At 39.3% G+C, this 21,630-nt stretch overlaps 2 protein-coding genes across 3 annotated transcripts; one reads left to right on the plus strand and one right to left on the minus strand.

The window, feature by feature from the left end:
* Positions 1–764: 764 nt before the first annotated feature.
* On the minus strand, positions 765–5,103 carry LOC118521089 (centrin-4). Its single transcript, XM_036069426.2, has 5 exons — positions 4,982–5,103; positions 3,420–3,566; positions 2,898–3,026; positions 1,714–1,851; positions 765–1,559 (listed from the first exon to the last, which is right to left on the minus strand). Exons 1-5 carry the CDS (start codon positions 4,982–4,984, stop codon positions 1,470–1,472), a joined length of 507 nt encoding a protein of 168 aa, XP_035925319.1. The 5' UTR covers positions 4,985–5,103; the 3' UTR covers positions 765–1,469.
* Positions 5,104–5,260: 157 nt separating this feature from the next.
* On the plus strand, positions 5,261–18,736 carry BBS12 (Bardet-Biedl syndrome 12). 2 transcript variants are annotated; one of them, XM_036069416.2, is made up of 3 exons: positions 5,261–5,435; positions 14,687–14,747; positions 16,499–18,736. In XM_036069416.2, exon 3 carries the CDS (start codon positions 16,506–16,508, stop codon positions 18,645–18,647), a length of 2,142 nt encoding a protein of 713 aa, XP_035925309.1. In that variant the 5' UTR covers positions 5,261–5,435; positions 14,687–14,747; positions 16,499–16,505; the 3' UTR covers positions 18,648–18,736. The 2 variants fall into 2 exon arrangements, with proteins under 2 accessions (XP_035925309.1, XP_035925308.1); XM_036069415.2 differs by lacking the exon at positions 14,687–14,747.
* The last annotated feature ends 2,894 nt before the right edge of the window (positions 18,737–21,630 follow it).

Consider the following 21,630-nt stretch of genomic DNA (forward strand, 5'->3'; position numbering starts at 1 on the left):
ACTAGGTGGGGCAATTAAAGTTACATTTTCTATAATCCTTTCTTGCTCCAAAGACAATTACTTAGATTTAGGAAGAGTTTGTATCCAGCAAGTGGCATCTGTTGCCTATTATCAGGAGCAGAAACCTGAGAGCTTCTGCCAGTGCATCTTGGTATCAGTTTAATTGCCAAGGAAAACACAATGCAGTCAACTACTGGGTGGAAAAATGCTTCATTCATATAGAGAAGAGACAGAGCAGTATCAGTTTCAGTAGCGAAAGTCGGTTTCCCATGGCCAGCTGGTCCCTCCCAGAAGCCAATACAGGGCAACTGGCCTGTAAACAGCCATCTTGTTGTGCTGCACAAGGACCCCACCCTCTCTGAAGGGGACATCCCCTTTCCAAAGTGGGGCTGGCCAGGTGCCATATTACACACACAGGCACCATATTATACACATGCTTAAGCAGAAAAAAGTACATATGGAGTCTGAAATGGAAAGATATTCACAGACAATTCCAGCATAAGCTATAGAGACTCTCTCTTGGTAAAGAAGTGTCCTAGGCCCAAGGCCCAGTCTTGTGTGACCCAGTGGGGGATCAAAAGACTGTAACTTGAGACTGCCTTTCCCAACAGTTTGGCTCTTTCATAAAACAAAACAAAACAAAACAAAAACAAAGTTAAATTACAAGAGTCATAATACTAAATGAGTTAGAAAATATACACTTAAATTATCCTGAGATTTTTTATCCATAGGGAAGCTGCATAGTGAAGCATAAAGATACAAGATTTAGAATCCATGTTTTATTTATTATCTATGAACAATTGAACAATTTTTAAGTCCCCTGAACTTTAGTTTTCTCATATGTAGTAAAATGGAGCTAATACTACCAGCTTCCCCAAATTGTAACATTGAGATAACATATGTAAAATCCCTAGCACCTCCCATGCAGAGGTATTAAAAGCTCACTTGCAGGGTCAAACTTACAGGAAAATCTAGGTAGTACAAGTACTGCTTTGAATTTCTTTATAAGAGGAAAACTAGCAAATAATGTAGTTGCTAGGCAATTTTATGTAATACTTTACATATCTGAATAACTGATTAAAAAGCAAATATTTATCAGTTTTAAAGAGTTGCACAAAAAGAAAATAATAGGGAAACTAATTGCTTGTTCGCCAAATTCATTTGGATGTGGGGTCAGTTTCATTAAACTTAAAAAAATTCTAAGTCTTCAGACCCTGGAGCTCTAAAAGTAGCAGTTGGAATTAATACTGGTTTGGGATCCATGGTTCACAGAAATCATTACATTTTCTTTGTTTCTTGATGCTGCAGATTTAACAACATATTGGTAGAAATATGTAACTTCTCACATGGATTAGACATCAAGAGACCAATTTGTGCATATAAACTAAAAATTGAAAATACATTCAGATATGATGGAACTGTATAGCAAATATAAAGTTGTTAACTTTCCAGAACGAATAAAAAAAGTATTAATAAAGAGTGGTCTTTTTCATCATTCTCAAAAATTCTTCCTCATTTATTTCTCCATCCCTATCACGATCAGCTTCATCAAGCATTTCCTGTAGAACAAAATGTAAATATGATATGTGAAATCATTAAAAATGAATGATATAAATGAATATTCAAATACACAAATTTTATTTTGAATGTATTTGACCAACAAAATTAAGATTTATATACATGTAAATCATAATTATAAAAATAAAAAATTACCTGCAGTTCATCATCTGTTAAATTTTCCCCCAGTTCTTTAGCAACCCTCTTGATATTGTTTAGTGTTATGCTTCCAGTATCATCATCATCAAATAATTTGAAAGCCTTCAATATTTCTTCTTTTTCATCTTTTTCACTCTTTAAAAACAGAAGCAATTAAATGTCATTAATCTTTCATTTATTCTATCAAATTGGACTTATGGGGTGTTTGAGGTCTAGAGTAGCAATGTACCAGGTAGCTGAGTTCTGACTTTACTGCTATAACTTTTTTTTTATTATTATGTTATGTTAATCACCATATGTTACATCATTAGTTTTTAATGTAGTGTTCCATGATTCATTGTTTGCGTATAACACCCAGTGCTCCATGCAGAACGTGCCCTCTTTAATACCCATCACCAGGCTAACCCATCCCCCCACCTTCCTCCCCTCTAGAAACCTCACTGCTATAACTTTTAACAATTATTCCAAATGCACTCATATTTGCTCTCAAGGTATCTTAAATTCAGGATTTGTTAAAGTGGAAGAGGCAAGGGTGGTAAAGAGAATATATCTCTTATTAACACCAGCAACTGATATCCATTATCAAAAATGTAAGCTCTAAGTTCTGAGAACATCGGGAGGTTGTCTCATCCAGTGCTCTCTAGAATAGTGCTTGGCAAAAATGGGCACTCAGGAGATGTTTGCTAAATTCAAGGCTTCAAAATTCTGACCCCATTCTCTCTATCCAGCCATATATCCTTATTATTTCCTAACAACCTTCTCCACACTGGACAGTCTTCATTACTATCCTGAAAACATCTTTAATCTTGCTATTCCTATCTACCTAAATCCTACCCATCTTTAAAGACCTAGTTCCGGGGCTCCTGGGTGGCTCAGTTGTTAAGCGTCTGCCTTCGGCTCAGGTCATGATCCCAGGGTCCTGGGATCAAGCCCAGCATCAGGCTCCCTGCTCTGCGGGAAGCCTGCTTCTCCCTCTCCCACTCCCCCTGCTTGTGTTCCCTCTCTGTGTCTCTCTCTGTCAAATAAATAAATAAAATCTTTAAAAAAATAAAAAATAAAAAAATAAAGACCTAGTTCCAATTCTTCCTCTATGAAACCTCTGATTGTTCCAGCCAAAAAAAAAAAAAAAATGTAGAAGGCTATTGCTTGTATTTCTTTGAAAAACAAAATCACTACTATACCATTTTTACACTCATTATGGCAAAAAAATCTTCAAAAGTAATGGTGCCAATTCCTTCTTTGTCGATTTCAGCTATCATTTTTTTAATTTCTTCTTTCTTTGGTTCAAATCCTAAGGCTTGCATTGCAATCTGAAATAGGAAGCAAATAAATTATAATATGTCACATTCTCATTCCTAGGTTTTAAATGACCTATTAGTGACTAGATTTTCTCTTTTTCACTATGGACAAGGCATAAACCTAGAAAGTTAGGTCAGGAGGACTAGGTTCCAGTCCCACTATGCCACAGGATATGTCACTGTCACCTGCTGGGTTTTGTTGTACTCATTCATAAAATAAGAATAAAATGCCTAACAAGATACTATTTTGTTAGTACGAGGCAGGTATATATACTGAAGGTGTAGGTGTCCACACTGATGAGATTTTATATCAAGCTTTTAGACGGCTGCTGTTAAAGACTGAAAGATTGTCACAAATAAATGATGGCTTTTAAAATGTCTTAGAATCAGAAGTAATTTCAAAACCTTCAGTTCTTTCACATCTATGGTTCCAGACCCATCAACATCAAATAAATCAAAGGCGTCTTTAATTTCTTGCTTTTGGGTTTCATTCAGTTCAAGTTTTGCTGCTCTTTTCTTCCCTTGGTCTGAACCTGTGCAGTAGTTGGATGCCTGTAATAAATACACATGTGCATGAAAAACTATGTAACTGGAAAACTTACCAGAACCAGAATAATCGATGATAAATATAATAAATAAGCATATTTGAGAACCCTATTCCCTACTATATAATGACCATCAGCAATTTCCCTTTTCCCTTTGCTAACATTTATGCTTTTAGTTATTAATATCTTGGTGGAAAGCCTGGTTCTTTCTACCACTTAAGTTTTTCCTGCAAACTAGTGCTTTTTTTTCTTAAGATTTTATTTATTTATTCGAGAGAAAGAGAGAGAGTGAGAGAGAGCACGAGAGGGGGTAGGGTCAGAGGGAGAAGCAGACTCCCCGCTGAGCTGGGAGCCTGATGTGGGACTCGATCCTGGGACCCCCGGATCATGACCTGAGCCGAAGGCAGACGCTTAACCCACTGAGCCACCCAGGCGCCCAAACTAGTGCTTTTTGAGAGAGAGAAGAGGCAAAGGCATGCATGCTCCAACAGTAGATGTTATGTCCGAGTACGAGTACGAGCCTTACTTGGGATATCTAAAAAGTAGTGTCTAAGGCACACCTTTCATCTAGGCCTATATGTCTCATAATAAATTTGTTTATTTTGTGGGATATGCTTGCTTGAAACATAATACCCTTTCCCACCTATTTTAGCGTACTTTTCTATATTGCAGAAGCTGAGAGATGAAAACTGCATTTTCCAGGTGAAAAACTACTCCAGGGATCGGAGTAAGAGTAAAAGTTGGGCCAATTATCAGTATCCAGGTAAGGTGGAGGTCATCTTCCTGCTGTGTGCCATTTTCCCGCTGACAAGCAAGGTCACAGAGTTACTCCTGGGGTTTTTCTGCAGCCTCATTTCACTATCTTGTCTCCAGCTTCGGGTTAAGAAGCAGTGGCAGCAGAGATGGCAACTGGACATCACGGTCCTGTGCGCCTCGCCTCCGGTTTCACGTGGCGGCGGCGGCGGCTTCTTGGTCCCTGGACTGCAGATACACAGGTGTGCAGTTCCAGCCTTCAGAACCTTCACCTTCCCAACCGTGGCGGAGTGAGGAGCTACCCTGGCCACTTTTTCAGAGTTCAGGGCCTCTCTCCTAGAGGGCTGGACCCTCCAACAGTTTCTAAGCCTCTTATTCTCTGTATTCAATTCCTTTCTGGCTAACCAGTGGTTTGTTTGCATCACGGAACCTATCGCGGTTGGCGGCGACGACGAGGAACGAATGAACTGGAGGCCCGCTCTTGCGTCCCTAGAGCCACGGGCAACGTGCTTCTAGTTGGCCACGAGAGGAGGGGTTACTAAATGACACTCGAGGATCAGGGGGTATTGAATAATACATTTCATAAACCAAACAAAATTCCTTCGTTGCTCCGGGTTGAAACTTTACCCCTAGCCCCGGCCCAGCAAGGGGTTACGGCTTGGCACTCACCATGTCACCAGTCGGTGCCCTCAGCCGGGACCTCCCGGTCTCAGCCGCCAGCCGCGCAGCCCAACTGCAGTCTACGCAGTTCGGAGACCGTTGCTAAGGCCGCTCCAGCCACCCTCTCAGGCAGCCCCGCCCACCCAGGCTTGCCTACTGATTGACAGTTATTCTACCCAATGGTAAGAAAAGAAGGCCCTTGAATCCCGCCCCCTCTCTCTACTTTCTACCAATAGAATAACGCTCTGCCTTTCCTAGCCGACCGTTAAGCAGAACTTTCCCTCTGGTATCTTAGCGACCAGCCCCACCCGGCCGGCACGCTTGCTCCGCTTCGCACATGCGCAAATGCGGGCGGAGAAGGGGGCGTCTTCGTCCCGGGGCTTTGGTGTCCCAGTGCTAGCAAGAACGTCGTCTGAGGTGGGAAGCTGGGATCTGAAGCCTCGCGTGAAGAGAAAAGAAGGAGGTTAGTGACGAGGTGCTTCCACCGACTGCTAAGTCTTTAGTGCAGACGCGGAGAGCCTTTATTTGCTTTTTTGACCTCTTCGTGCCCCGGGAAAGGATGAGAATCCAGGGCCTGGCGGGCCGGGTAATTTGGTCCAGTTTTGGTTTACCATCCGGCGGGGATTAACAGAGGTGGGAGGGAACTGACCTTTCCATGGCCGCTAGATATTTCTCAGCCTCCACAGTGCCTGGTGCTTGGCCTTTAGCTTTTTCCTCTTACCTGGTTCAGAGGGATTCTGGCACGGTAGCCAAATGGCTGGAAGGAAGTGGGTATGGGGGCAGGATGGGTGTTGGGATGCACCAGGCCCCACTGCATAGATTTTACCAATGTTGTATGTATTTGCCGGGTAGGACTTTGGCTCCAACCGTAATCACGATCAGACACCTATCCCTCCTCCCCACCCCCCTCTCTCACCCTCAGCCATTCTTGTGGTTGAATCCCAAGATGTGGCCGGCTTTCCAGCCATATCCAGCATAGATCCACAGTCATGAGTCAGACATAGGTAGTAGCCTGATAATCCAATTGACTCAGTAATTGCCGAGATTTAGAAGCCCGTAACTACTGTAAATCAAAGCAAATTCTTGTCCAGAGGGCCAGACTTGTTGGTTTGCCCAGTCGTGAATCTGTCTGGTCAGGGACCAGCTAAAGGGTGGGAGAGAATGAGGTGGACCTCTGACTTCCTGGTAGAAATGAAGAGGTGATAGTCCTTTAAAACTTCTAACCCTAATTCCTCACTCATCAGGACTCTTTATGCCTCCTGCAGTACCTTCTGCAGAGTAAGTCCTTTATTTTCCAAAAATCATACTGGATTCTCCAGTAGGGGATTCATGAGGAACATTAACTTTTGCCTACTGTTTTTCTTCCTCTTTATCCCACTTATCTCCTTGAAGGCAGGGCAAGAAAAATGTGCAAAGTACATTCTTGAAGCAGTCTCCCAAATCACTGTTCATACTGTAGTATGGAAAGCATGGCACATTTTCCAAAACCATCATCCTGTCTGGTTCACATTATATCCTAGTCAGACACTCAAGCTTTGTAATCATAGATAAACAACACATTAGGATTCTGGAAAATGGGTAAGGTTATTCTAATATTAGAAGTGATTTTTCCGTATAAAGTTGTCCCAGTGGAAATTAAAATTATGCAAGTTCAAGATATTTTGTGAATTAAGTAAAATGTTCATTCACTTAACCCTTAAACAACAAGGATTTGAACTGTGTGGGCCTACTTATACATGGATTTTTTTTTTTTTTTGGAGATTTGCCACAATTTGAAAAAACTCCCTGTTGAACCCTGTAGCCTAGATACACTGAAAAAAATTTTTTATTAAAGGTATTATTGTAAGAATACAGCGTATAATACATGTAACATATAAAATATGTGTTAATTGACTGTTTTTGTTATCGGTAAGGCTTCCAAACAACAGTAGGCTATTAGTAGTTAAGTTTTGGGGGAGTCAAGAGTTATATTTGGATTTTCAGTTGTGCAGTGGTCCCCGTCCCTAGCCCCTGGTGTTTAAGGGTTAATTGTATTTTGATTTTTCAGGCCATTAACCTCACCGGGAAAGTTGCTCTTGATGAGTTTCAAGGACATTTACTTCATCTTTACTACTAATGTTAAGGGGATTTCTGAGACCCAGAAATGAATAGTAACCAAATATATAGAACCGAATTCTAACCTAGATCAATTTTGATCTTATGACAATTAAAAGGCTGAGTAATATGTTAACCTGCTTTTACATCACTTTATGATTTAGGCTCTTATATTTGGGAAATTAACTTCCAGTAAAAATGATTTTTTTATTATAGGCTCAGATTGCAATTTCTAGGTCTTGGGTCTAGGAAGTACTTAGTCTTGAAAAATAGCTGTGACTAATCTGATTGTATTGTAAAACATTAGTAGTAGTAATAATAATTAGTCTAGGAAAATATTAAATCCATTGGCATTCTTAATTCTACTAAATTTACTTAACGCTTCCCACATGTCCTATACTGTGCCAACTATTGGGTGAGTTTGAAAGGAGCTGAGTGTAGAGTATAAAGATGAATAAAAGTAAGGAACCCACAGATTAGTGGGGGAGAAAGGACAGACATAAATACAGAGTTTTAAATTCAGGGTGCTAAGTGCTTTAGTAGATGTGTGTGGAAAGTGCTTGAGTACAGGAAGGAGGCACTACTTCTTCCTGGGGCATTGAAGAAGGTTGTATCAAAAATGTGGAGCCCTTCATCATTCCTGCTCAGCCAGAAATCTGCTCCTCCTCTCCCTCTGCTCCTCCCCCCACTCATGCGTGCGTGCACTCTCTCTCTCTCTCAAATAAATAAATAAAATTTTAAAAAATGTGGTATTTGCCTTGGGTCATGAAAGATATATAGCATTTGCCAAGGTGAAGAAAGGGTAGGATATTCAAATCTGAATATAGCATGTGTAAAAATGAAAATAAATGTATGTTCTAGTGTGGCAAGATCATAGGGTTTATAAGGAAAGGTGGAAAATGAGTCATAAATTACATTGAGGTCCGATTATGGGACACCTTTGTCAAACTAAGGAGTAAAGATTTTATTTTCTAAGCTAGATAGATGTTTTTAGGCAATGGACTGCTTTGATTAGGTTTGTGCTTTGCAAAGATAATTCTGACAACCATGTGAAGGAGGAACCATCTTGGAAGCAATTAAAGGATCTCAACTGGGCGCCTGGGTGGCTCAGTTGGTTAAGCGACTGCCTTCGGCTCAGGTCATGATCCTGGAGTCCCTGGATCGAGTCCCGCATCGGGCTCCCTGCTCGGCAGGGAGTCTGCTTCTGCCTCTGACCCTCCCCCCTCTCATGTGTTCTCTCTCATTCTCTCTCTCTCAAATAAATAAATAAAATCTTTAAAAAAAAAAAAAAAAAAAAAAAGGATCTCAACTAAGGCAGTGCCAAATAGGAAGCACGTCAACACTAAAGGTGATTGAAACTTAAATTTTGGTGGAGTAATACAGCAATCTGTTTAATCTTGTCAGTTTTGTACTTAAAGTTAAGATAGCAAATATGGTGAAAACCATTCATTCATTTGTTCATCAAATATTTATTGTCAGCAGCGTGTCAGACAATATTCTTGGTATGTGTGATACCTCAGTGACTAAAATTGTCCTCCTGGGAATTACATTCCAACAGAGGGAGATGGTCAATAAATAATAAATAGATATGTAAACTGTGTACTACTTTATAAGGTGGTAAGTTTTATGGAAAAAAGGACATAGAGCAGTTAAAGGGAATCCAAGTGTAGAGGAAAAAGAGGAGTTTGTGGTGTTATATAGGGTGCTCAAGGGAGGCCTCACTGAAAAGGGTAAATTTGAGTAAATATTTAGAGGTGGTAAGGCAATAGATTTCTCAGGGATGAACATCCCAGAGGGAATGACTAGAACAGAAACTCTAAGTTAGGGAGCATGACTTGGAGAGTGCTCGAGGGATAGCGTAGTAGAAAACAAAGGGGAGTAAGAGGGAGGAGTGCAGATTATTAGGGTTTTATTAAGACCTTGATTTTCATTCCTAGTGAAATGGGAAGGCATTGCAAGACTTTGAGCAGAGGAGTGAAAGGATCTGAGTTGATAATTTTTAAAGGGGCTCCTGTGTCAGACAAAGGAGTAAAGACCTTTACGTTCCAAGTTGAAGGTTTTTAAGTAATGGAATATGATTAGACTGCTATATTGGGAATAGACTGGAGATACACAAACTGTTGATTTTGATAATGAAAAAAGCTAATCATACCTGTCAGAAAATATTAATATATTTTAAATTAATTAATTAATTTTTGATGTAGTGTTCCATGATTCATTGTTTGCGTATAACACCCAGTGCTCCATTCAATACATGCCCTCTTTAACACCCATCACCAGGCTAACCCATCCCCCCATCCCCCTCCCCTCTAGAACCCTCAGTTTGTTTCTCAGAGTCCACAGTCTCTCATGGTACGTCTCTCCCTCCAATTTCCCCCCCTTCATTTTTCCCTTCCTACTATCTTTTTTTTTTTTTAACATATAATGTATTATTTGTTTCAGAGGTCAAGTCTGTGATTCATCAGTCTTACACAATTCACAGTGCTCACCATAGCACATACCCTCCCCAATGTCTATCACCCAGCTACCTCATCCCTCCCACCCCCCACCACTCCAGCAACCCTCAGTTTGTTTCCTGAGATTAAGAATTCCTCATATCAGTGAGATCATATGATACATGTCTTTCTCTGATTGACTTATTTCACTCAGCATAATACCCTCCAGTTCCATCCACATCGTTGCAAATGGCAAGATCTCATTCCTTTTGATGGCTGCATAATATTCCATTGTATATATGGAATGTATATGTATGTATATGTATATACCACATCTTCTTTATCCAGTCATCTGTCGATGGACATCTTGGCTCTTTCCACAGTTTGGCTATTGTGGACATTGCTGCTATAAACATTGGGGTGCATATACCCCTTCGGATCCCTATATTTGTATCTTTGGGGTAAATACCCAGTAGTGCAGTTGCTGGGTTGTATGGTAGCTCTATTTTCAACTTTTTGAGGAACCTCCATACTGTTTTCCAGAGTGGCTGCACCAGCTTGCATTCGCACCAACAGTGTAGGAGGGTTCCCCTTTTTCCACATCCTCGCCAACATCTGTCATTTCCTGACTTGTTAATTTTAGCCATTCTGACTGGTGTGAGGTGGTATCTCATTGAGGTTTTGATTTGGATTTCCCTGATGCCGAGCGATGTTGAGCACTTTTTCATGTGTCTGTTGGCCATTTGGATGACTTCTTTGCAGAAATGTCTGTTCGTGTCTTCTGCCCATTTCTTGATTGGGATATTTGTTCTTTGGGTGTTGAGGTTGATAAGTTCTTTATAGAACTTATAAAGAACTTTATAGTTCTTTATAGAACTTTGATAAGTTCTTTATAGCCAACATTCCTCTGACTATTCGGGCTCTTTTCTGGTTCCATACAAATTTTAGGATTATTTGTTCCATTTCTTTGAAAAAAGTTGATGGTATTTTGATAGGGATTGCATTAAATGTGTAGATTGCTCTAGGTAGCATTGACATCTTCACAATATTTGTTCTTCCAATCCATGAGCATGGAACATTTTTTCCATTTCTTTGTGTCTTCCTCAATTTCTTTCATGAGTATTTTATAGTTTTCTAAGTAAAAACTGAGAGCTTTCCCTCTAAGGTCAGGAACAGGGCAGGGATGTCCACTATCACCACTGCTATTCAACATAGTACTAGAAGTCCTAGCCACAGCAATCAGACAACAAAAAGAAATAAAAGGCATCCGAATCAGCAAAGAAGTCAAACTCTCACTCTTTGCAGATGATATGATACTTTATGTGGAAAACCCAAAAGACTCCACCCCAAAACTGCTAGAACTCATACAGGAATTCAGTAAAGTGGCAGGATATAAAATCAATGCATGGAAATCAGTTGCATTTATATACACCAACAACAAGACAGAAGAAAGAGAAATGAAGGAGTCGATCCCATTTACAATTGCACCCAAAACCATAAGATACCTAGGAATAAATCTAACCAAAGAGGCAAAGAATCTGTACTCAGAAAATATTAATATTTTTAAAAAATTCAACTCCTGAAAAGTATTGCATGTCTTGGTATTCTAAACCAAATGCCTTAAACAAGACTAGGCATATTAGGAAAAGAAGGATGCTTTTGATGTCAAAACCCAGTGAAGTAGTGTGACTGTGCTTCTATTACATGCTTAGAAAGTTAAAGAAACATTAAGCTGGCAAGCAAAGTTGTTAGGGAACCCGATAATAAAACAGCTGTTTGTGGAAAACATTGGTGCTGATGTATCGCAGAACAAAAATCAGAGTGTGTCAATTTAATGCCAAGAAAAGTTATCAGAGATGTTTTTTTGATCTTTGAAATTATTTATTTCACCATCCTCTTTACTGTCTTTGCCTTTTTATACTCAACTTTTTAGAAGATGGGGGATTTTTGTTTGAGTTTTTATTTTATGTTAATTAACTAATATCTCCAAAATAATTATTTAGGAGCTTTTCTGAACTTAGGAATGCTAAGACTTCTTTTTTTTTGAATTGCTGCTGAAACTTGGAATAGAGTCTTCAAATGCTGAAATAGCGTTTCTCTTGAATATTTGTTTGTTTGTTCATATTTTATTGAATATAGTTGACAAAATATTATATTAGTTTCAGATGTACAACATAGTGATTCGACAACTCTATATGTTATGCTATGCTTATCACAAGTATAGCTACCATCTATCACCATACAATGCTATTACAAAACCATTGACTATATTCTTTATGCTGTACCTTTCATCCCTGTGACTTATTCCTTCCATAATTGGAAGCCTGTACCTCCCACTCCCTTTTACCCCTTTTTGCCCATCCCATACACCCCTTCCCTCTGGCAACCACCAGTGTGTTCTGTGTATTTATGGGTCTGTTTCTGCCTTTTCTGTTTGTTTTGTTTTTTAGGTTCCACATATAAGTGAAATAATTGAATATTTTGAGATCAGTTTTATGTAACTTTTTGCTTGTAAATTTTGTTTTGTTTAAATAATTTCATGTCTTCTCTGGGAAAACTGTTTTCACATAAATTAAACACAGACTTTGAAAGTTTGAAATAGCCCATGACTTTTTCCTTTTGCTCTAAATTCTGTAGGACTTTTCCATTCATACAGTAATATGTTGTGATTTAAACATAGTATAAAGAGGAAACCATAAACAGAGACTCTGATGCTTGGGGAAAAAAGGGCATATCCATACCAAGGGTATGAACAGGCTTGGAAGAAGGCAAGAAGGTTTGGAAGTGGAAAATGCAGTGGAAGATTCTACAGGAGAAAGGGTGAATCACTATCATGTCGGGTAGAGGGGCAGCCAGAAGGCAGTATTGTATGGTAGTTAATAGCATGGGACTCTGGCATTAGACAAATCTGAATTTTAGTTCATAACCTATTAGTTACTAGCTGTGAGGTTTGGTATGTTACTTATCTATTTTTCATTTTAATAGGTTAAGTGTAGTACCTACCTCATAATATTATGAGAACTATATTACATAATGCATGTAAAGTGCCTCATACTTAATAAGCTGTCAGAACATGTTAGAAATGAAAAAACAAACAAAAAGCCAGTCCTTTCAAGCTTGTCTTTTCAACAAATTATTCTGGAGCAACTGGATATCCAGGAGGAAACAAAATGACCCCTTCCTCACACCATTTACAAAAATCAGTTTAAGATGAATTATAAATATAATGTAAAAGCTAAAACAAAAAGAGCTAAATTGGAGGATTCACACTCCCTCACTTCAAAACCGATCACAAAGCTACAGTAATCAAAAAAGTGTGGTCCTTGGGCACCTGGATGGCTTAGTCGGTTAAGCATACGACTCTTCATTTCGGCTCAGGTCATGATGACCTCAGGGTCATGGGATCATGTGGTCCTGGCTTAAGGATGAACATATAGACCAATCAGATAGAATTGAGAGTCCAGAAATAAACCCAAAAATCTATTGCCAATTGATTTTTGACAAAGATGCCAAAACCAGTCAATTGGGAAAAGAATTGTCTTTCAACAAATGATGCTGGGACAATTTGACATCCAAATGCAAAAGAATGAAGTTGGACCCCTACTTCATCCCATATACAAAAATCAAATGTATCAATGAACTTAATATAAGATATAAAACTATAAAACTCTTTGAAGAAAACACTGGGTCAGATCTTTATGACTTTGGATTTGGCAATAGATTCTTAGATATGATACCAAGAGCATGAGCAACAAAAGAAAAAATAGACAAATTCAACTTCATTCAAGTGGGAAACTTTTATGCATCAAAATGATTATCAAAAGAGTGGAAAATACAACCTACAGAAAGAGAAAATATTTGTAAATTGTATTTTGATAAGGTTCTTGTTTCCAGAATATGTAAAGAATTCATACAATTCAACAACAAAAAGACAACCCAATTTTAAAATGGGCAAAAGATTTGAATAGATATTTCTCCAAAAAAGATACACAGATAGCCAACCAGTACATGAAAAGATGCTTAGCATCACTAGTCATTAGAGAAAGACAAATCAAAACTGAAATGAAATATCACTTCACATCCACCAAGATGTTATTATTAAAAAAACAAAAAACATTAAAAACAGAAGATATGTATTGGTGTGCATACTGGGTTGAATAGTGTTCCCTCCAAAATTCATGTCCACCCAGAATCTCAGAATGTGATTTTATTTGGAAATAGGGTCTTTATAGAAGTAGCTAGTTAAGATAAGTTCATGCCAGATTAGGGTTGACCCTAAATACAATGAATGGTGTTCTTTTAAGAAAGCTATATGGAGGAAAAGCAGATACTGAGTTTTGTTACCAAAAGCCATGGACCTCCAGGAGCCAACTAGAAGCTGGAAGAGCCTTCCCTAGAGCCTTCAGAAGAATGGCCCTGCAGATACCTTGATTTCAGACTTCTGGACTCCAGGACCATGAGAGAATAAAAATGTATTGTTTTAAGCACCCAGTTTTTGGTAATTTGGTATAGCAGCCCTAGGAAATCAATACAACAAGGATGTAGAGAAATTGAAACCCTCATATATTGCCAGTGGGAAAGTAAAATGATTTAGCTCTATGGAAGACAGTTTGGCAGTTCCTCAGAAAGTTAAACATAAAATGACCATGTGACCACTCCTAGGTGTATACCCAAAAGAATTGAAAACAGATACTCAGACACTTGTACACAAATGTTCATAGTAGCACAATTCACAATAGACAAAAGGTAGAAACAACTGAAGTGTCCATCAACGGATAAACAAGGTGATACATACATACAATGGAATAGTACTCAGCCATAAAAAGGAATGAAGTACTGATACCTAATACTGTGTGGATGAACCTCAAAAACATTATGCTAAGTGAAAGAAGCCAGACACAAAAGGTCACATATTGTGTGATTCTGTTTATATGAAGTATCCAGAATAGGTAGATCCATAGCCATGAAAGACTAAAACCATAACGTTTTTAGAAGAAGAATATCTTTTGTACTCAGGGGTAGGCAAAACTTTAAAAAATAGAACCCAAAAAGCAATAGCCTTTTATAAAAAGGAAAAAAAAAAGATAAATGAACTAGGAAAGTAGATTGCCAAACAACAATAAGGGCCACTTGAGGTTTGAAATGCTACCAGCATGGTTGTGTTTGTCTTTCTTTTTATTTTCAGCTGCAGCAAGGTAAGCATGGAGTAGAGAGTTGGATTTCATCAAGATTAGTGTCTTTGCAAGGTGAGTAGGATGAACCTGAAGAGGGATAAGGATTTTGAGGATATATGTGCAAGGGAGTGAATATAATAATTGACAGATAGGAATTTAAACTGGGTAAGTAGAGAATTGATAATATGGGGTGGGGGGTGAAGGACAGCGAAAACGTGGTAGGATCAGATAATTGTAAGATATGATGGGTCTCAGGGTTAGAATATTGGAGTCCTAGAGTATATTTTGATGCAGTCTAGGGATATTCCTGGGTGTATCAAGAGTTTTATTTTTATTTTATAGAATTGAAATGTTCACAAAAGAGCATTTGAAACTGACTTCAAACAATTCATTATACCTTTTCCTAGGCTGTATTAGCTTTTCTACTTAGTCCTTGAAAACTTATAGGAAGCTACTCTTGAGGAATAGTTGTGTTATGGCTTCCTCCTGACTTAAGTATCTCAGATAGTGGTGCTCCTCAGCTTCAAGGATGAATCCAGGTATTATAGAAACAAATTTATCAGATGAAAAGCAAAACTCTAAATTGCTTTTTGATATTTTGAATTTAAAAGATTGTGATAAAAAATATCATTCAAAGAATTATAAAGTCTTCGAGTTGGAAGAGAAGTTTATATTATCTACAATTTTAGTTCTAGTCCTTTAACTGAGAGCTCATACCTCACAAGGTAGGTCATTTTATTATAGACAGCTTTTCAGTTAAGGGGTACTTTGTTAAAAAGTTCTTTCTATTGGACTAAAGTTTATCTCTTTAAGTCTTATTAGTTTAGATGTGGATTTCAAAATACTACGTGGAAAAAGCCCATTGCTCTTGAACTTCGCTTTAAATAATGCGTTTTTCCCCTTTACATTCTAATCGGTAACAAGCCCATCCTCTCAGCAGCATCCCTCTCCCACCTAGATAACTGTAGATGATCCTTAGCTGACTTCTCTGCCTCCAGTGAGGCACCCGCCCAGTTGGTTCTCGGTGCTATCACAGTGGTGATCTGCCCAAAGCACGAGCAGCCCCAGTAGCACCAGCAGTACTCAGAAGGGATTATATGCCAGGCATTGTTCTAAGCACTGTACGCATTTACTCCTTATAATAATCCTATAAAGTAGGTTCTGTTATAGTCCTTATTTTTCAGATATGGACAAAGTCGAGTAGTTAAATAACTTACATAGCTAGTAAGCATTAGAGCCAAGTTCAAATCCAGACTTCTAGATTCGGAGCACATGCTTTTGAACTCTACATCAAGCCATTTCTTAATCTTTCTTACTTAAAACACGTCCGTGGTTCCCATCATAGGATCAAGTTTGACATGGCACATAATGCCTTTCACGATCCAACCCTTTTTCTCTTCTAGAGCTTCATCTCCCATTTCCTACTACTTTCTTTTTATTTCTGTAAAACTAAACTACTGTATTACCCCAATACACTGTGTTTTTTCACATATATGTGCATTTAGTACCACCTCCTTCAACTTGCTGACTCTTTCAAATTATTCTTCAAGACTCATTTCAGGCATTGCCTTCTGGAAACGCTACCAGAATCACTGCCTGAGTGATCCACTTCCCCTATTGGATGAAGTGTTCCTTCTCCACATGCCCATACCTTTATCGAAATATCATTGTAGTACTGTTATCATTGCACTGCCCATATTTAGTGGAAACTATATATACCAGAAACTCCTCAAAGGCAGGGACTATATCTGATTTTTCTTTTATAAGCAATTATAACCATGAATTACACTGAATAAATTTCCACGTTTTTATTTCATTTGCAGATGATTCATGGTGATGGCTTGCAGGGTCATAAATAAAAGAAGGCACATGGGACTTCAACAACTTTCATCATTTGCAGGAACAGGAAGAACTTTCCTAGGCCCATTAAAATCATCGAAATTTATTATAGATGCAGAGTGTCATGAAAGTGTGTTAATCAGTTCAATAGTAAGGCTTCTCGAAAGTTTGGATTTAACCAGCGCAGTGGGACAACTTCTCAATGAAGCAGTTCAAGCACAAAATAACACATATAAAACTGGAACTAGTACTCTTCTGTTCCTTGTTGGTGCATGGAGCAGTGCTGCTGAAGAATGTCTCCATTTAGGTGTCCCCATTTCATTAATAGTGTCTGCAATGTCAGAAGGCCTGAACTCTTGCATTGAAGAGGTAGTTTCCCTTCAAGTACCTATCCACAATGTATTTGACCATATAGACAGCACAAAGACATTTTCTGGACTTGAAACATTTAGTGGCAGTTTGTGCCCTTTTCTACAAATCCCTTCAGATACTGGTTTACAGAAAGAGCATGATCTCAAAGATGTTGCCTCTCCATCACTGACCTTTTACAATCTTTCTGGGATACCTGTTAAATCACCTAAACTCTTCAGACCTCAGGCTGAAGTTGAAGCAGATAAAAACACGTTACAAAATTCTCAAACTCTGAAAAACCGTCTGCTCACAGGCAACCATCATAGAAAGTCAATACTAATGCACAGTAGGCATTTTAATAGGACAGATAATAATCAGTGGATAAACAAACCAGATGGATTTCTAGAACAACATGGTGCGGCTTCTCCCAGTACTTACAGATGTAATGATTTGGTAGAGTTGGAGATGGGTTTAAGTCACGGAGATCACAACAGCATGAAATTAGTAGATGAAGCAGTACGGCTGCAGTATCAGAATGCAAGTATGCAGCAAGGCAACTATACGATGCCATTTAGGTTTGACATTTCAAGACTCTTCACTTGCTGTTTACCAGGTGTACCTGAAACTTTCTCTTGTGTCTGCCCAGGATTTATCACTGTAGTATCAATATCTAATTCTGCTCTGATTAAGGAATTACAGAATCAGCCTCTCCGGATTATTCTCATTGAGGGTGACCTCACAGAGAATTATCGCCACCTGGGATTTAACAAGGCTACAAATATTAACACAGTACTGAAAAGCATGAAGGTTCAACAAGACAGCTCAGAAGAACTGTGGACAAATTATGTATTACAGGTACTAATTAAGTTCAATGTGAACCTTGTCCTGGTACAAGGAAATGTGTCTGAACACTTAATTGAAAAGTGCATACCCAATAAGCGGTTGGTACTTGGGCCAGTGAATAGCAGTGTGATGCAGGCTTTTGCAGAAGCTTCAGGAGCAGTACAGGTGACCTATATCACACAAGTGAATGAAAACTGTGTGGGCAGTGGGGTCTACATGACCTTCTGGAGAAGTATTCCTTCGGATGTCATGGATAGAATCAATATAATCACAGTCGTGATAAAAATAGAAGGAATTAATTTGGTTACAGTAGTGCTCACTAGCCCAGTCACTGCACAGATGCAATCCAAAGAAGATAGGTTCTGGGCTTGTGCCTATCGTCTGTATTATGCTCTAAAAGAGCAAAAGGTCTTCCTTGGAGGTGGGGCAGTTGAATTTTTGTGTCTTAGCCATCTTCAAATTCTTGCAGAGCAATCACTGAGTAAAAGAAACCACGTCTGTTCAGGATGGCTTCATAATACTTCCTCTTGGCTGGCCTCGTCTCTGGCACTATACAGATCAACTGTGCTTAAATGCCTGGCAAACGGATGGCACAAATACCTTTCAACTCTCGTATATAACACGGCCAATTGCTCATCAGAATTTGAAGCCAGCACATTCATTCAACAGCATCTACAAAATGCCACAGACTCTGGCTCTCCTTCATCTTACATCTTGAATGAATATAGTAAACTAAATAGTGGAATTTTTAATTCAGGCATTTCAAATAAACTGGAACAGATTCCAAGCATTTATGACGTTGTTATACCAAAGATTGAGGCATGGCGCCGAGCTTTGGATTTAGTACTATTAGTACTTCAGACAGACAGTGAAATTATTACTGGACTTGGACACACACAGTTAAATTCACAGGAAACAGAGGGCTTTTTATTTTTGTAGTGTTATTGGCTAAGTCTTTGGAAAATAATATTTTGTTATATATCATGCTAATAATAAATTTCCTAGTAGCTAAGTCATAGTGCCTAAAATGCCAGCCATTACCAAGAAGAAAATTATTGATGTCTGTCAGTAATTGCAGGGTCTGAGATTTCACCCGACTTACAAGCTAACAGGTTAGCCTGTTACTATTTCATGGTATGCTACAGGATACATGAGACGCTTGGACAGAGACAAAGCACTTTTATTATTCACAACAAAAGTGGTAGCCAGAGCTTCCTGTTGGTTTGTATCAGTTCCCATTTCTCTGAGCCCCATAAGAGCAACATAAAAGGCCAGTGATGGAAGCCTGCACATGCAGTGGGTTGTGTTACAGAAAAGGAACACTGAGCTTGGGACATTGACTGCTTTTATAGTGACCAGAAACAATCCTGTTTTTTGTCCAAGGGGTAGTTGCTACCTCATGCCTCAAGGTTGCTTAGTGTAAACACAAGCCTAAGACATGGACTGGGTAAAGATAGGTCAGGTCCTTGCATTCAAGGCACACCTAGAAAGTATGCAGTGTCATTCAGAGCCCATAATGGATAGCCTCTTCCATTTACTCACTTCTTAACCTGATGTGTTCTTGGCCAAACTTGAATTTTCATGGAAGAGTGCCACTCTGTTTACTAGTCTGATTAATCTGATAAACAGGTTGTTTCGTCAATACCAGATCTATTCAGTTGGTTTCATATAACAGTTAATTAAGGCTACTATCAACAGACTCTGAGCAGCAGGATGAAACCAGTCTGCAGTATTGACCTCAGTCATGTCCCGTAGGGTCTTGAATTTAGTCAATTTTAAATTCCAACGGGGGTCTTTTTATTAGCCTGAATGTATTGTAAGACCAATGTATCATATATTATGACCCTCACAAGGGAGCTTTGACTGAGTTGCTGATCTTTGGTGTCAATGACAAAATGACAGGGGCAATAGATGGCCAAAAACAAATCCCCCCTCCCTAATGGAGAGACCTACTATGGCCCATTTTTCCCACATACAAGCACATAACCCCAACAGGGCACGGTCTCTCTACTTCAGGATTTGTTGTGAAAGCTGATTTGAATCACCATTATATAGATTTGATTAAGTCACATAGGTAGTGCCACCCAGTAGTTGCAGCCTCAGTTGCCATAATGGCAAAATCCAAGGCTACTCAAACATTTAAGAGAAGCATAAGATCAGTCAGATTGAAACAAGGTTGTCCTGGTTTCTGTGTTTGTACATTTTCGCAGCTGCCATCGATGGCATTATGAACTGCCTCCAATACTGAATAAGTCTTAATAAGGAGAAAACATTTGTTTGTTTGACTCCTGGGGGGATTGAGCGCTATGACTCTGTCTAAACATGCTGAGAAACGGCTTGGCAAACAGAGTTCTGAATTTTGTTTGGGTTTAGCAGCCACTTCTACTGGTGGAGGTTGATAATGGCCACAGGCAAAACCATTGAGATGAGCTTCTAACTTGACCACCAGAACATCATCTATATAGTGAACATTTGGGATATCAGAGCATAGAGGTGCTCACACTAAATCCCAACCCGCCAATAGGTTAGGATGGGTTAGGGCATGGTAGTAGATGGCAGGAAGTTTGTCTCATTTCTCTAGATAGAGCAGCAATACCCTGAATGGGAGGATCTCCTCTGGCATTTTATGAGCATTTACAATATAAGCATATAACACCTCCATACCAGTTATGTATTTTCATAACAATTCGTTCTAATCCTATCAGTTGACTTTAGTCACTTTATCCCCCGTATGGGAATATGGCAAGTTTAACGTTGGCACATTAGGAGCTTTAACTGTGGTGAAGAGATTATGTTAGCTCCCTGGTTGGGAGCTCCAGAAGGAGCAAGGGGTAAAGGCTGCATCCAAGGAGCCTCTTTTTTTCTTTTTTTTGGCCCCTTGCTTCAGTGTTGGTACCAACTTCTTTCCTGTGCACTTCCCAGTATCTGGGGAGCCCCCACACTCTAGGGATCTTTCTTTTTGCCCTCCATATAACTAACCTTGCACCTCCTCAGTGTCCTGCAGCCTTTGGTACTTTTGACCACCCTGTGCCTGATACCAGCTTCCCCTATGGGACTGGGTAGAATGGTGACGAGCATCTGTATCTAACAGCTGTAAAAGTTTGAGTCACTTTCTTCCCCCATGTATTCCCATCATACTTGGCTTTCTCCTTAAAGCAACTGAGGTCAGGGTAGAGGGTGAAGGAGTTACCAAGAAGTGTAGAGGGAGAGAATGGCTCCAGTATTGCATTTACTTTTGTTTTTGATCAGCTGCCCAACTTGTACTCAACAAACTTGCAATTTTTATTTCTTCCTTGCTGGTGGCATTTGTTTTAGCTTTGAGGACCCCTTGACTTAGCAGCAATAGCCACACTTCCTTGGCTAGAGCCCTGGGGCGTGCTGCCTTGTTACCATATTAATATCGTTGCTCTTCCCACCCTGAGGTGAGTGAGCAACAACCAATACACCATTTGGGTGGCTTGTTTTAATCCTACTTCTCACTGCTTAGCCTCCAAACATAAATTAACAGGCAGGACAGTGGGAGACTCATCCCCCCCTCCCTTTCCCACTACTTAACATTTACTGTTGGATCCCAGGGAGTCTTATATCTCTTAACCCAGAGCAGTGGGGCCCTCATCTTTTTCAGAAACCATGGCTCTCTCAGCCAAAGCAGTAAAGAACTGTGTAGGGTCTGAGATTTTGCCCCGTTTATAAGCTATCAGTTAAAATGTAATGGGATACAGCCAGAAAACAATCCTGGATCAGAAACAAATGACTTTACAATAGCCAGAGCTTTGTGTTGGTTTATTTTGGTCCTCTGTCCTTGCAAGTCCCACAGAGGTGACATAAAGGGCCATGATGAATGCATGCACAAGAGATTGTGTTACAGGAGAGGAGTGCATAACTTGGGCAAATCACAACTTTTACAGTAAGCAGAAGTAAG

The sequence above is a fragment of the Halichoerus grypus genome, chromosome 3, assembly GCF_964656455.1.
Source record: "Halichoerus grypus chromosome 3, mHalGry1.hap1.1, whole genome shotgun sequence".
In the NCBI taxonomy this organism is placed as follows: Eukaryota; Metazoa; Chordata; class Mammalia; order Carnivora; family Phocidae; genus Halichoerus; species Halichoerus grypus.

Excerpts from the sequence above, each read along its gene's own strand:
- LOC118521089 (XM_036069426.2), bottom strand. Across the intron at positions 3,027-3,419 it reads TAGATGTGAAAGAACTGAAG|ATTGCAATGCAAGCCTTAGG; the intron begins GTTTTGAAATTA and ends TTCCTATTTCAG. Across the intron at positions 1,560-1,713 it reads TAACAGATGATGAACTGCAG|GAAATGCTTGATGAAGCTGA; the intron begins GTAATTTTTTAT and ends TTTGTTCTACAG.
- BBS12 (XM_036069416.2), top strand. The coding sequence starts at position 16,506 with ATGGTGATGGCTTGCAGGGTCATAAATAAAAGAAGGCACATGGGACTT.